A 14,670-nucleotide genomic window follows, 5' to 3' on the forward strand; every position below is an offset into this window, starting at 1 on the left:
TCATTGGTCTGGTCAGTGGTAAAAGCTCCTGCAGGGACAAGGGGGGCACTGGAGATGCCACGGCCCTGCTTGCAAGCTGCTCCTTTGACTCTTCCTTCTCCCAGCCTCCGAAGGATGTGGCCTGAAGCTTGTGGCTGTGTAATGTTTCCATTGCACAGCTCACAGGGTCAGAAAGGTCGTCATCCTCTGCTGAGCTGAAGAGGAGGAACATGGGTGTATATCACTTTTACCCTGTCCCCTAGCTGGTGGGGTTTGGTCCTGACTTCAGCATTATTTAAAATAGCTTTAGGATTGTTTAGAGTTAGTCAGGGCACACTTCTGTGTCTTTCTCTTGTCCCCTACTCATTTAAGAGGCTTAGCTTCAAGAGAGAAAATGAAATGGCCTGAATAGTTTTAGTAGGAATGCCATGGAGCTGCTTCTAAGTGGCATTTTTGTATGCAAGCATGTAGATAGAATGTTTTAAATTGATTTTATGACTTCTGAGGTAGGTGTGTGCAGGCAAAGAAATGCCAGAGGTTCATGCACAGTTGTTTTTGTTGATTTTTTTTTCCCTAGCAGCCAGGTTCATGCTTAAATTTCTGCAATGCTTCAGAAATATATTCTAATTGTTACTTAATTGCTGTGGGTAGCAGAATCAAATGAAACATTTAAATACAATTGCCCCCCCAAATAATATGGTAAACCTATTAATAAACTCTCTGCTAAATGAAACCAAAATCCAGACACACAAATTATTGTCAGTGTTTTTCCAAATGACTAAATTAGATCAGGTTCTTAAATCCTTCCTTGGACAGCTCAATAAAAAGACACTGGAAGAACAGCTACACTCCTGCCTGGCCCTGAGAACATGAAATCTAACAGGGAGATGTTAACAGTTGTGGTTAGATCAAGCACAACACCAGGTGTAAGGGCTGCACAGCTGCTGAGAAAGGTGTGATGCCAAGGGCCATGTGAACACACAGGTTCACATCTCCCTCCCCAGCAAGACAAATGGCAGAATCTCCAAAAATGGCACACTAAGGTAAGTGTGACCTTGGCAACCTGCTTTGTTTTACATTTAATGACCTGTGGTTCTGAACCCCACATACTTTGGGTTCTGGAGTTCTGTGTCTTGGGGGCAAAGGCTGTGGGAAAGGAATAACCCTGGTCCTGCCAAGCATTCCAAATGTGTGGGATAAAAAAGTGACATGTGAGGGGCTGCTGACAAGCATCTGGGCTGACAGAGGTGACCCTCTGCTGCTGACTTAGCAGCTGACATTCTGCAGGCTGAAAGGAGATGGCCAATTCACTAGGGAAGGAGTTCAAAACATAACCGGAGATGAAAAGGAACTTCAGAAGCGCCTTAAGGCCCCAGCTGAGATCTTTTGAAATCCCTTTGTGCCAGGCTGTCTGCAAAATGCACAGTGCAAGAGAGCCTTACACTAGGATGGCATGTGGAATAGGAAGGGAACAGCAGGAAAACCAGCAGCTCCCCAGCACCTCACAGGAAATCAGTGTCATAAGCAGAAACTGAATGCTAAGCCTTAGCCCCTGACCAATGGTTTGTTAACTATTTTGTACTGACCAGGACAGGCTGATGCTTGTTTCCAGATATTGATTAGAAGGGTGAAAAAAATCCTTTACAGGTGTAACTTTTTTTCTAAAAATATCAGCAGTTCCATTAAACAGAGATGATGGCCAGGCTGTGTGATTTGGGGGCAGGCATTCTCTGCCTCCTCAAAACATGCATTTCGGAAGGATGGCTTAACCAAGTGCCTGCCTGTCTCCAAAACAGCTCATGTGAACTGAGTGCCAAGTGAGGAGAGGAGGCAGAGCCACACTTTGAGAAGAGTGATGCCCATAGTTGCAGCCTCTCAAAAATATGAGCCCCTTATATGGCCTGAACTTCAGTGTGAGTTGAAGCTGTCAGAGATGATTTAATTCTTGCTGAGTGCTCTTTGACTCCTCTCAGAGTCCCAGAATGAAGCTGAGGTCAGGGGCTGGGTGGCTGCTGGCTGCTAGCCCTGCCACAGCTCTGGGGACAGCACCTTATGGCTGTGTAGTGAGGATCAATAAATCTCACCATAGGGCTGATCACTTGTTTCCATGTGCTGGGACTGCCCATCTCCAGTGCTGAGGACTGAGATGAGGTACAATAAAGGCTTGGAAAGGAAAGATGTGCCTTCTGTCCAGTAATTAATATTTCCTTTCTATGTGCATTTTCAAACAGAATGGGCTGGATGACTTCATATTGAGCTGGAACACCCAAACCCATTGATGCCATTTCAAGAAAGTGCAGCACTTATTACAATAATGGCAAAACCATCACAGCTTTTACTCATCTTCCTTTTAGAGCTTGGGTTATCAGTGGTAACTCTATCCCTGATTATTTTTGGTAGAGTAGCTCTCATCCACCTTATATGCAAGCATTAAATTTCCTGCAGTCTGATCCTAAATCCATAATACAATAGAGGGAGGAAAGGGCCAGCCTTTAGAGAAGCTCTCCTAATTAATGTCAGCAAAGTGTTTGAGTCTGCAAAGATGGTTGTTTATCAAAATATTGAAATTGCAAATGATTAGCTTGGATTGAAAAAAATGGGAGTATATTTTTGTAAGCATTTCCTGGACTTGGTTCAGATATTCAAGCATTCATTGGTCAGTAATAAAATTCTGATCATTTGAATGTCTGCAGTAAATCAAAAGCTTTTTTTCTCAGCAGCAGCAGCAGCTCAGATGTTATCCTTTTTAAGTGTTATAAATATACTTGCAGTAATGACTGTAACACCAGTTCCTTTATATACACACAGAAATTAGCCTTGATGATCAATATTATTCTTTATGGGTTTTGAATTGAAATAAATTTAGAAATTTATTAATATATGCTATTACAGCTCACTTATTCATATAAATCTTACAGCTAAAAGGGCATATTATATCAGTTTGTCTCATCCCTTGTACAAAAATTTGTATAGTTTCTTTAGAGTAGCACATACAAACAAGTGTACCTCACACTTGGATTTTAGGACCTGTGTGTTCTGTGTCTTTAGGTGGCTGTTTTTAGCAAGTCTTTTATATTAAGACAATAATTTGCCATTCTTCCTGTTGTGACTAGCTTATACCAAAATTTCTGCTTGCTGTATTGACTCCACCAAGATGATGGTTCCTTGAACCCCTTTCATTTAACCTTGGAGACAGGTTAATTTTGATGTGATATAATCTTGTTCAAGTCCAGCTGCTTTTAACCTATAGACGCTGACTTGTTCTACACCAATGGCAGGACACAAACTGATTTCAGTATAGTCAAAATTCAACCCTGTTTTTTTGTAGTAGGGGATCAATATTGTTGCATACCTGCATTCCCCCAATCAGGGCTTTCCATTAACAAATCCAGTAGAGGCATTCTAAGGCTGCATGACTGCATCACCAAGCAGTGGGCACTTTTCTCTCAGTCTAGGCTACTTCAAAATTTGTTATGTCATGTGGGCATAAAACATCTTAGTTATGAGTTTGGGTTAGCTCCTTTAGTCAGAACTATGTCTAGAGAACCACTAATTTTCTCTAAGTTACAGCAGAATCAAAGAAAAGAGACCTTTTCTGTTTCCACCCTGCATCCCAGAGGAGGTATTAATTGTGTGCTGACTTTTACCTTGTGGAAGCTTTTTTCCACTTAATTAATTTCCTCAGTGTAACAAACCCATATGATTTTTGTAATAGTGATTGTCATTTTCCTGAGATTTTACCATGGAGAATTGTATTCAGAATTTACTCTGTGGAAAGAGCTGTCTGCAGAAACTCATGGTGCCCTTCTAACATGTAATCCTAGGCAGCCCAGGGAAATACAGGGAGAATTTCAGGATGGAAAAGTGCTGCTAGTTCTGTTAAATCCTATTAAAAAGCCATACATGGAGAAATGAAGTTTAAACAAGGCTTGGGGAAGCTGCTTCAGAGAAAATTTGTTGTTTTATGTAGTCTTTATTCTTACCATTAAAGCTTTTGTTTTATTGCAGACTTACATTATAAAAATTGTCTGGAAAGAATAAGAAAATAGTAAAATGATCCAAGCCCTGAATGAATGCCTGTAAGGTTATAATTTCCTTTCCTTCAGTTGATTTTCCCTGGCAGAACTATAAGGAAAGCTCTACCCCATTAAATACCAGAAAATCCATAGTGCTAAAGCCAAGCAGATATTTGCAAATATCCCCTAAATATTGCTGATGAACTCATATTATTTTGTTACTAGATATTTCTAGAATAGATGGCATTTGATGATGATGATTGTAGAACAAGTGACATTTGTACCTATACATGTGTATGTACATGGATATTTTAAACATCTGTCTCAGTAGGTAACAGTGGAATTTACTACATTTATTTCTGGTTGCTCCTCTGGGGCTCTGGAATTTCAGAATCTGATACCTGCTAATAGGGAATTTCAGGATGTCTTGTTTCAAATGCTGTTTTAAATAAAAAAAAAAAAAAAAGAAAGGAGCAGCAGCATCCACACAGGACATCAGGATAGCAGATTAAATATAGACATGGATTACAGAGCCATTGTTTTCACTCCTACTAAATAAGACAGTACACTTAAAATGGAATGCCACTTGACCTTTTGTGTCTGGTCGGTCTGTGACTGTATTTAACTGCTGCAGGGAGGAAACATTTTCCCCTGGAACTGTCCCCTGCTGATATGAGGATCGCTGCTGCTGGGTCACAGCATGCTCAAGAGGCAGAATCCTGGCGTTCCAGAGCACAGGAGGGATCTCACAGCCGATGGAGGAGCTCTGTCCATGTCTCACAATGACTCACGCTCTTTTTTCAATTTGTCTCAGCTGGTGCTCTCTGCCGGCCAAATCAAACCATCACCAGTGCTCAAACATTCAAAAGTCACGTACTTTGAAGTAGAGATTGTTGATGTGCAAAGCAAGAAGCAGATCTGCATTGTGGACAAGGTGAGTGCATTATCCCAGCATGCTGGGGCTGTGCCTGGTTCACACCAGTGGTGCCAGTTCAGGGACTCTGTTTTCAGTGTGGTGTGGTCATGTTCTGTAGTGGAGGTACTTTCATTCCTTTCTCTGGGACACACTAAGAATTTTGTGAGTCATAACTCTGGGCTGGTCTTCTCCAGGATTTTTGCAAATAATCCTGCAGTGGTTTGTTTTAGACCTCTTGGCAACTCTGTGGGCACAAAGTTACGTCCTTAGGCTGGCTCTTGATGCTTAGATTACAGTGTCCATTTCAGAGCATGATACTTAAACATTTATTTCAGAATGGATACTCATTTTTAATACATTTGTAAAGCCTACCATCTCTGCAATACTATGAGTACTTGCTGGTACCTAAATGTACTCAACTGTTTCCTGCTTATTAGATTGGACCTGGCAATTAAAGAATTTTTTTGTTTTAAACAAAGGGTCTTAGCGAAAATAGGTGTTTTGAACTTTTGTTTGGTGGCATAAATAGGATGAGATGACTGTGTAGGATGGAAGTTCATGAACCCATAAATAACAACTAAAAAATGCTTTAATAAATATTTTCATCACAGTTTTTGTGATTCGTTGTCCCTCAGTGAAAGAGTTGGTCTCTTTCATGCCATGAAAATGGGAATCCTTATCTATTTAGCCTATGAAATTTTCAGCAAATTAGTGGAGTTTTGGAACTTACTGTTTTTCTAGAAAAAAAAAATCCCTTATCCTCATTGGCAACAGCTGCAACAGGTAGATAAGTTTGCTTCAAATATTTAATGCCTTTGAAATATGCAGGGTGGAATGCTACCAGATTTCCAGTGTTCTTGGTCTTTTAAAAGGTGTTTTTGCAATTTGTGTGCCTAGTTAAAGGTAAATGTCTCATATGTTAATTCTTAATGGGGCAAAATATCTTTTGCTATTTTTTCTAACCTAGCCAAAGAGGAAACATGCACAAAATGGTCAAAGAAGAGGACTATTAATAACAATTTTGATGGTAGTGTTCACATTACTTTATTGAGTATTTACACAGTTGTTAGCTTATCTACATACATTTAGAATTAAGTTTTGATCAAAAGAAAGATAAATCTGTTTCTTATCTTGAGCTTTCCTATAATGTCATTAAAATATGTATAGTACAGAAACAGCATTAGGCCAAGAGCCAAGTTTTAGGAATCCTTTCATGCTGCATGCTACTGGGATGATACCAGGGTTGTTAAATGTCATTAAAATATGTATAGTACAGAAACAGCATTAGGCCAAGAGCCAAGTTTTAGGAATCCTTTCATGCTGCATGCTACTGGGATGATACCAGGCCTGTGTTTTAACCTTTATTTTGAGTTTTTCTGACCCTGGAAATTTTCTACACCTCCTCCAAACTATGGACTCTGCCCCTGTAGTAGTGAAAAGAGAGACATGAGTGGTGATTGCTAAATAACTCTATTCAGAGGTAAATACACACAGGGTAGCAAGAACAGCTGCAAGTCTCTGCTCAGAAACAGAAATATATGTTCAATTTACATGGCCAGCAGCAGAGGCTTTTAAAAAATATATATTTGGCACAGTACCAAGGAATTGGTACAGGTATAGTACAAAGCTGAGATTTCCAAGACTGCCTAAAGAATTTGGTTTCTGAATGCTCATTCACCTGGCTGTTTAAGTCCATTTATTTGCTGTGATAATCCCTAAGTCAACCCTGAAGTTATAGAAGTTGAGTTTGTTGCTTCCATGATCACTTGTTAGTATTGGTGAACTTAATTTCAGTTTCTTGTCAGAGCAAACAAGAGACTGGTGTACTGGATTATGCATAATTTTCTGTTTAAATCAATATAACTGGTACAGGTCCAACATGACACCTCTAAGGCCTGTTTCCTGTTTGTGAGATAGTTATAATTAATTTAATTTCTTTGGTTTACATGTAATTACTGCTTGCCAGAATAGAAGATAATAGGAACCATAAATTTTAAAATGCATATATTTAGATTCTTATTGCATATTGCTGGTGGTTCAGAATATTATGATATAGCAAATGTATTTATAACATTCTTAAATTAATAAATTCAAAGTGAAAAACTATTGTAATGCCATAGAGAAGAACCCTTTCTTTCTTCACCCAATAAAAACTAAGAGCGATTCAATGCTTAATGCTCTGTGGTTAAACATCAGGAGCTGCTTCCAAGAGGTTGAGTTTCTCTGAGATCCTTGCATGTGCCTATGAATCCCATTCAGATTTGTGGAGTTCTGTAAAATCTGCAAAATTATGGTACATTTAACTAGTTCTGGTATTTAGCAAGAAATATTTTCCTGTCCTCAATGCAATATCAGGATTTTATAAGAGGTATGTTTGGTTTGTGTCATCTTGAAAAATCAGTTCACATCAATCCAAAGTTTTGAATACAGCACAATTAATTCTCTGAATTAATTCTCAATTTCAAAAAGGAAAACTAGCATTATTTCCTTTAGTTTTCTTTCTTATCTTATACTTTTGGGAAGGATCAGTCACATATATTATAAGTTCTTGATTGTCTTTAACTTCAAGGAACAGAATAAATACATACTTGTTTCTTAAGCCTTTAAAACACGTTCACACCATATTGCAGACTTTTCCACAACCAGGAAAGGCAGAAAAAAATAATGAAAGGAAGCAGAAGAAGAGAAAAATCCCAGACATTTTGGTCCCATAGTCATCTCCTACAGGAGTTGGGTTTGGAGGAAAATTACCTAATCTTGCAAAATTCTTAATCTTAAATTCACACAAGTCAGCAACAGTGGCAATTTATTTTTCACAAGCACGCTGTGAACATGAAAATCTTTATAGAAGTACAATTTCTTTTATTTAATATTGTCAACCTGCTCTGGGGACTTTCTCTGCTATGGATATGGCATTATGCAAGTAGTTTGGTGCACACAAGCTTTTCCAGTGAGTTACTTACAGAAGTAAGAAATAATAGCAGTGTGAGATATTTTCCCCCAGATTTGCTCTTGAAATTGATTCTGAGGTGATGTGCCATGGAGAAGAGACTTCTGATTTTGGGGCATGGGTAGGAATCCCAAACCAGCTTCAGGTTTTTTTTCCCCCAGTTATTCTACACAATGTCCCCAAACTAAGGGAAGTAGAGAGAGTTATTTAAACTTAGGCTGCAACTGTCCTTAAAAGCAGTATATAAATGCTCAGAGGAGGTGTTCTGAGAGTAGACAGTGAAGTTTTGAGGAGGTGTATGAGCAGCCTGCTGCTCCACACACTGCCCATGACAGGACGAGTCCACGTGTCAGGGCCGGTTTGCAGGACAGCATCCTGGGTTTTCTTTCTTTTTTTCCCTGCTCCCCAGAGAGGCAGACCCAGGAGAAGATGTCTCTGGGCAGAAAGGCTCTTACCCAAGCAGCCAAAGGCCTTGCAAGAGCTGGGGCCTGAAAGCCACAGTTAGGAAAATTTAGCCAAGGAATTTACAGGCAAGGATGGCAAGCAAGAGTTGAGTGTCTTGTGGGCCAATGTTCAACTCTTTAACATGCAGAGTAATACTGCATTTATGTGAAAATATTCTGTATTTTAAACATGATCATGCATGTTTTTTGCTCAATGAGTGAAAGAAGTATTTAGCAAGGAATAAATCTCTTCTTTGGCCAGTGTAAAAAAGCAGGTGAACCTAGATAACCAAAAGTCCCTTTTTTCCTTGCAATTTATTAATTTGTATGGATGAAATTCCTATCTCTGTGTAAAGAGGAAAGCATGTAATTAAAGATTTCTTGTAAGAAATATTTTCAATGAAATAGCATCTCAAAGGGTCTAAGGATTTTTGCTTCTGTGGTGCTTCCAAAAAGCCACAGAAAACAGCAGAACATGCAAAAATCATCAAGTCTTATAAATGAAAGAAAACAATTCCTTTTTGTACTTTTTAACAAATAACCCACATTTTTTTCCCCACCCACAACTTATGAAAAATACATGGCTACTCAAAAACTGTTTCCCTCATACATTGTTCCAAAAACTTGATGTAGGTTGGTTTTAAAGTTATTGATGTGCAGTGATTTGATTTATAAATGCTGTTAAAGCAACTCATAACTGTTTCTTTTATAGCATTCATTCTCTAATATTTTTTTCTTCAAATTAACTTGTAGTAAAATGTATTTTCCCACAAACATAGTGCAATGTAATTAACTTTGCATGACTTGCTTTTAAGGCAGGAAATGTTACACGGTACAGATTTTACAGAATAAATCACCTCTGGAGAAACCAGCAGAGAAAGCCTCAGAGCTCAGTTGTTTTGTGCTGTGCGATTTTGCAAGCTAAGCTGTAAACAGAGGTGCAAACTCAGGTTTTGGCTACTGTGCAGTGACCCCCCCCCCCCCCCCCCCCCCTTTTCAGAACACTTCCTAAAGCCTGCAGAAGAGATCTTGCTTCTTCAGGTGTGCAGGAAGATCCTTTTTCCTTGATGTGTTGCAAAGATAATGGAGGCTATTTTCCTACCCAGTGCCTTCTCCCACTGAAACGTCTTTGTAAAACCCAGTTGGAGATAATTGAACATTTATGGCTCACAGTACACACTGGAGGAACTTCTAGCTGTATGTTTGTGAGTTCCAGGCATTGTTTGCTGTGCAATGCCTACAATGAATGTCATGGGAATATTAATATTTTTAGGGAATTAAAATGCTCTTGCACACAAGTCTATGCATCAACCCAATCACTTGTACATATTCAACACTTCTTGCAGTTAAATATTATAGTGTGTATATCACTACATCTTTTGCCAAAGATGAAGTGAGCTTATTCTGATTTCTCTGAAAGGCCTGTTTTTCTCTGAAGGAGTTATAGGCTTTTTTTTGTTTGTTTGTTTCTGTTTGGCTTGGTTTGTTTGCTTGTTTGAAAAGCACCTGAAGCAGCAGTGTCTTTGTATCTGCTTGCTATGGCTTAGCAGTGCAATGAATTTCTGCTGGCATGTCAGCAAAGTAGAAATGCTGTCTCTGGTATCAGAAATCTCTTTCTCTTGCCTCTGGGTTGCTGCTCTGTCACAGAAAGTGAACAGCCGAGGAGAACACTCATCTATTTTGCACAGTCAGCTCTAGCAAATAAAAATAACTTCTCACATCATGACTTGGAGGTTAGACATACCACATTCATTTTAGGTGAGTGAGTGCAGTCATTAAAGTAGTCAATGAAACTCTGCAAAGGAACTCTGCAGCACCAGAACATTGCCTCTGATGTCAGGCTCTTCCCATTAGCATCATTCTAGGGAAGCAAATTTCTTTCCCAGGAAAGAAATTAATACTTTCATGGCCATTTTAAGAATTCCCCCTCGCTAAATGCTTCAGTTCTAATATTTCATTTCAGAGGACTGTGCATTTTTCTCTGCAGGGAATGAGCAGAACCTGTGACCATCCACAGCAGACCATCCTCATGCAGAGGATTTTTATCATAATTTTTCTCATTCAAGCAATTTATTATTAATGGCATGTCACCTCTGATGCCAGAGATACCAAAAGGGGCTGAATAACCAGCTGTGAAGTAGGGGGCTTCCATAGTGAGATATGGATGCTGAGTCCCACATACCAGCAATTCCCACAGCAAAACGGCTGAAGGGACACAGACACAAAAATAGCTGGATCTAGGCTCATTGCTGTGGAAATATCTTTTTTTACTTCCTTTTGGAAGGAGGATTTCATGGTGTCTTGTGTCTTTCACTGTACGTTTTCACAGCATCCAGCACAACAGGGATCTGGCCCCTGCTGGGGGACACTGAGAAAAAATACATTTATAAAATATTTGTCTTTTCTTACCTGTAAGCATTGAATCTTATGCACAGCCCACAGTGCTGGAAGTGATAGTATTTTCTTCTCAGTTATTACTTATACTTGGTAAAGTAGGTAAACATATTCAAATTCTGTTGTAGCAATGCATGACACTTATTTCTTCCTTCACATAATTTTAATGTCAATATAGCTACGGATGGTTTCAGATGAAAAGAGGCAACTATACATATTATTTTTTGCTTGCTGTGAGATGGCTTTTTAAATGGAATACCTGGAGAAATGGCCTTTGATTTTTCCAGAAGAGAGAGACTGGGGAAGGGAGAAGCTGCTAACTTTAGGGCATTTAGCATTTGCAAAGGGATAATTTAAAGAATTCCAGAAGCTACAACAGATGACTAATGCTTCAGCTGATACTAATCAAAGCGTAGAAGTGCCTTTAAATGACAGATTTTATACATCTCTTATTTTAGATAAAAAAAAGCCTAAGCCTGGGGGAAGAAATAAAGAAGCAAATATGATAAATATTAAAAAAAAAAAAGTTGCTTCAAAGTTGAGCAAAAATAAGAGTGAATTTATGAGACACTGGTGGTGCTCCAACTCTTCCTGAACATTCTGGCCAGCAGCAAAAGCCAGCTATGCCACCAGAGCAGTGAATATTGCCAAAATTTTATCTATAGAGACAGATTCCAAGCCAGTGTGAAAATGTCCTCTTCCCCACCAAAGTTATGACATTTTACCCCAGCCACACATTTGCCTTATTGCATCAGAGATAATTCAGAGATTATTGCAAATTATAAACGTACTAGAGCAATACAAGACCATAGGGAGCAGTAAGTGTTTTATTAGTCTAATACTTAACAGCAAAGGCCATGATGGAAACTTAGGTGCATAATGGCATCTCTTATAGGCATTATTAGCATTAAAATACTTCTGCATATGATTTATTGCTCCATCAGAACATGCTTCAGGTTCTTTCTGAAATTCAATGTGTGATTCTTCACAAAACACCCGAGCCATGTAGTCATGGATCTGTAAATACCCAGCAGTATATGTTAATGCTATTATTGTATCTGACTATGTTTAAACAATTTTGGATTTTAAAAAGTCCTTAAAATGCAAGATATTCTTCCTTAAGAGCTACATTTCTTGTGCTTCAAAAGAACAAATTGTGGCAATCAGAGAACCTCTACCAGAAGTACAACAAGTATCTCTTCATTGCACTTGGTATTGAATAATGAAAAGTACTTGGATTTCTAACAGACCTGATGCTGCCTGGTTGTTCTCATATATCACCCTCATTTCCTATTCCTTTCTGCTGCTTCTCAGCTTCCAACTCTCCTCCACAGACCTGCTTTATTAGCCCTGCTACTTATTGATTTACTTGTTTTGCTAAAATATATTCTTCTGTGAAATTTCTTTTGAGTTGGTTGATCTTTTGGCTTTTTTTATTTCATGCAGTCCCCCAAATAGATTGTGACAATCTTGTGCTAAATATTGGCTGAGTTTCTTGGGTGCCCTTCTTGATTTTTAATTTTAGCAGTGTGTGTAGATATAAAAAAGCAAACAAAAATCTATACAGCTATTTGATAGAAAAGGGAAGACAAATTCAGAGGTTCCACATCTCAGCCATATGCTTTATCTGTGCTAGAACTGTCAATCAAAATCCCAACACAAAACATAAACACCCTAAGCCTCACTTTCCTTCTGAGAAGTATGGGTCAAAATTACTGCTTATTATTCTTTATTGTTTATACTTTGTTCAATAAAACATCACCATATTTATTTCTAATAAATATTATAATTTTTTAAAAGCTTATTATTTGTGGTTTATATTACTTTATTTTTTGTCAACCATTTTGTTTTAAGTGCATATCCCAAATGTTGTTTTCTTTGAAAATGACAGTGGAAAAAAATGAGCCTTGAATTTTTGATGAGGTACATTTGGGAAAGATTACATTACAAATTAGTTTTGAAATATTTCAATCTGTTATGACACAATAAATATTTCAAGTTCAATTTATTTTACAACTGAATAGTGCATTTATTTGCATATTATTTCCTACGGGATTTTTTTTTTTTGATGACATGAGAGCCATGTGTTACATTATTTTGCACTGTCATGATAGATGTGTTTTAAAATAATGCATAAATAATGAAAGTTTGATACAGATGAGAAACAGAAAGTAATGACTATAGCACATATATTCATTATATGAATACAAAAAAAAAAAAAAAATTCCAGCATGTGCCAGAAGCAGATTTTTAAATAAATTTCTATTCCATTTTTAAAATTTGAAGTCAACACAAATTTACACATCCAGGGGTTTGCCAGAAAAATTCCATTTTCCTGGTAGAAAAGTGTTGTGACAGTGGCTTCCTGACAGGTCCTGCTGTTCAGCTGCTAAGGTGAACAGTAACCTTACTCAGCTCCCTTAATAAAAGGTCACAGGGCATGGGGATTTACCAATCTAGTCAGATTTGCTGAGAAATAGGTGTGTATGTTGAATTCTGCACACCTTCTCTCTGCTAATGAATTACATTCTCTTTGCTTCCCCTCTCATATTTAGCAGAGAGAGAAAAAGCTCTTTTTTGTGTCTGACACTTTTTCAGGCAATTTCTTGCAAAGAGAGAGGATTTTTTTTTAAATAGAAATACCCAGCTAGCAGTACAAAAACAATTCATCACCTTTAGAGACAAACTTGGCTGATGTAAATTAACATGACTGCACACAGCAAGCATGTGGTTATGTGTATTCTTAGCTAATTTGGCCCATAATCACTGGAACTATTAGTCATTCAGATTATCTCATATGCCAAGGTTCATGTGACCAGATAATAAATAATCTGGAAGATTGCTCAGTGAGACAGCACTCTACTTATGTACGTGTGCTGGAAACTACCTCAGCTCAAACCATAATTCAGAATATCTGCTGCTTCTGGCAAGGCTGCATTGAGGTCAGAGCCAGCTGTTTGGTAGCCACTTCTCTGCAGTCTACTGAGTAAAAGGCTGGATTCTACACAAAGCCTTTGTGCAGCTGCTGACAGCACTTATCTATATGTAGTTACCTCTACGTAATTTCCATGCTGAGCTAATTTATTTATATCTCTTTGGGCATGACTAGCACACTGGTACACCAAGAGAGCTGTGTGGGACACAGCTGTGTGGGAAAGGTTAAAACGAAACAGTGCCCAGTTTTTAATTCTGACTTTGAAAACTGATAATAAGAAAGCCAATCTGATCTAGAAATCAAATTCACAAAATACAGAAATCAGCTAGAACAGGTGTTTTGCTAATTGACTTTCTATGGAATGCTACTGGTTTCTTATAATACAGCATGGTCCCAAAACAAGGACAGGGTGCAAAAGCAGTAATGATGAAGTATTTGTTGAGTGCTGAATTTGGAAATTACCTGCCTTTCCCATTAGCTGGTTATCTGTTTTGCAGCCAGATCCTCAGCTGCAATAAGCTGCTGTCACCCTTTTGAACAAATGTACTCTGACTGAAGATGGGGCAGTGATTAATGAGCAATGGGAGTGGCAGAATTTCTGAATTTCTCAATTATGGAAAATTCCTGTTACAATATAGGTGCAGTGGTACTGGCACGTCACAAAGAGAAAAAGGTATTCAGAGAGAAATGTTGAATGAAAGATTACTTATTTGCTGAAATTCTATTATTCAAATTCTTATTGATATTCTGCTGACCTCTAACCCCTACAATAATTCTTTAGCGCAAGAACTGTGTGATGTAATTACATACAGATCACCAGATTTGGCATAATTCCTTGACTTATAAATGTGAAAGAGGTATGAAAGTGGATAACTATTTGATTAACTTGCACTCACAAAAGGCAGTGTTAAGTTCCCTTAATATCTTCCACTTAGTACTCTTCCTTCAGTTATAGCATAAAATACTGATATGGTATTTTAAATCTTAAAAAGAAATGTGATGCTTTGTGCATTGGTGTCTGAAGGAAGAATAGAACT

General features: G+C 38.1%; 1 protein-coding gene across 1 annotated transcript in view; it reads left to right on the plus strand.

Annotated features, from left to right (window-relative positions):
* Positions 1 to 4,597: 4,597 nt before the first annotated feature.
* The window catches only part of TECRL (trans-2,3-enoyl-CoA reductase like), a 55,549-nt gene continuing 45,476 nt past the window's right edge, over positions 4,598 to 14,670 (plus strand). The window contains exon 1 of the mRNA XM_021549292.3: positions 4,598 to 4,929. Within this exon, the coding sequence (XP_021404967.1) occupies positions 4,696 to 4,929 (234 nt within the window). The 5' untranslated portion in view covers positions 4,598 to 4,695. The remainder of the gene's footprint in view (positions 4,930 to 14,670) is intronic.

The sequence above is a fragment of the Lonchura striata genome, chromosome 4 (assembly GCF_046129695.1).
Source record: "Lonchura striata isolate bLonStr1 chromosome 4, bLonStr1.mat, whole genome shotgun sequence".
In the NCBI taxonomy this organism is placed as follows: Eukaryota; Metazoa; Chordata; class Aves; order Passeriformes; family Estrildidae; genus Lonchura; species Lonchura striata.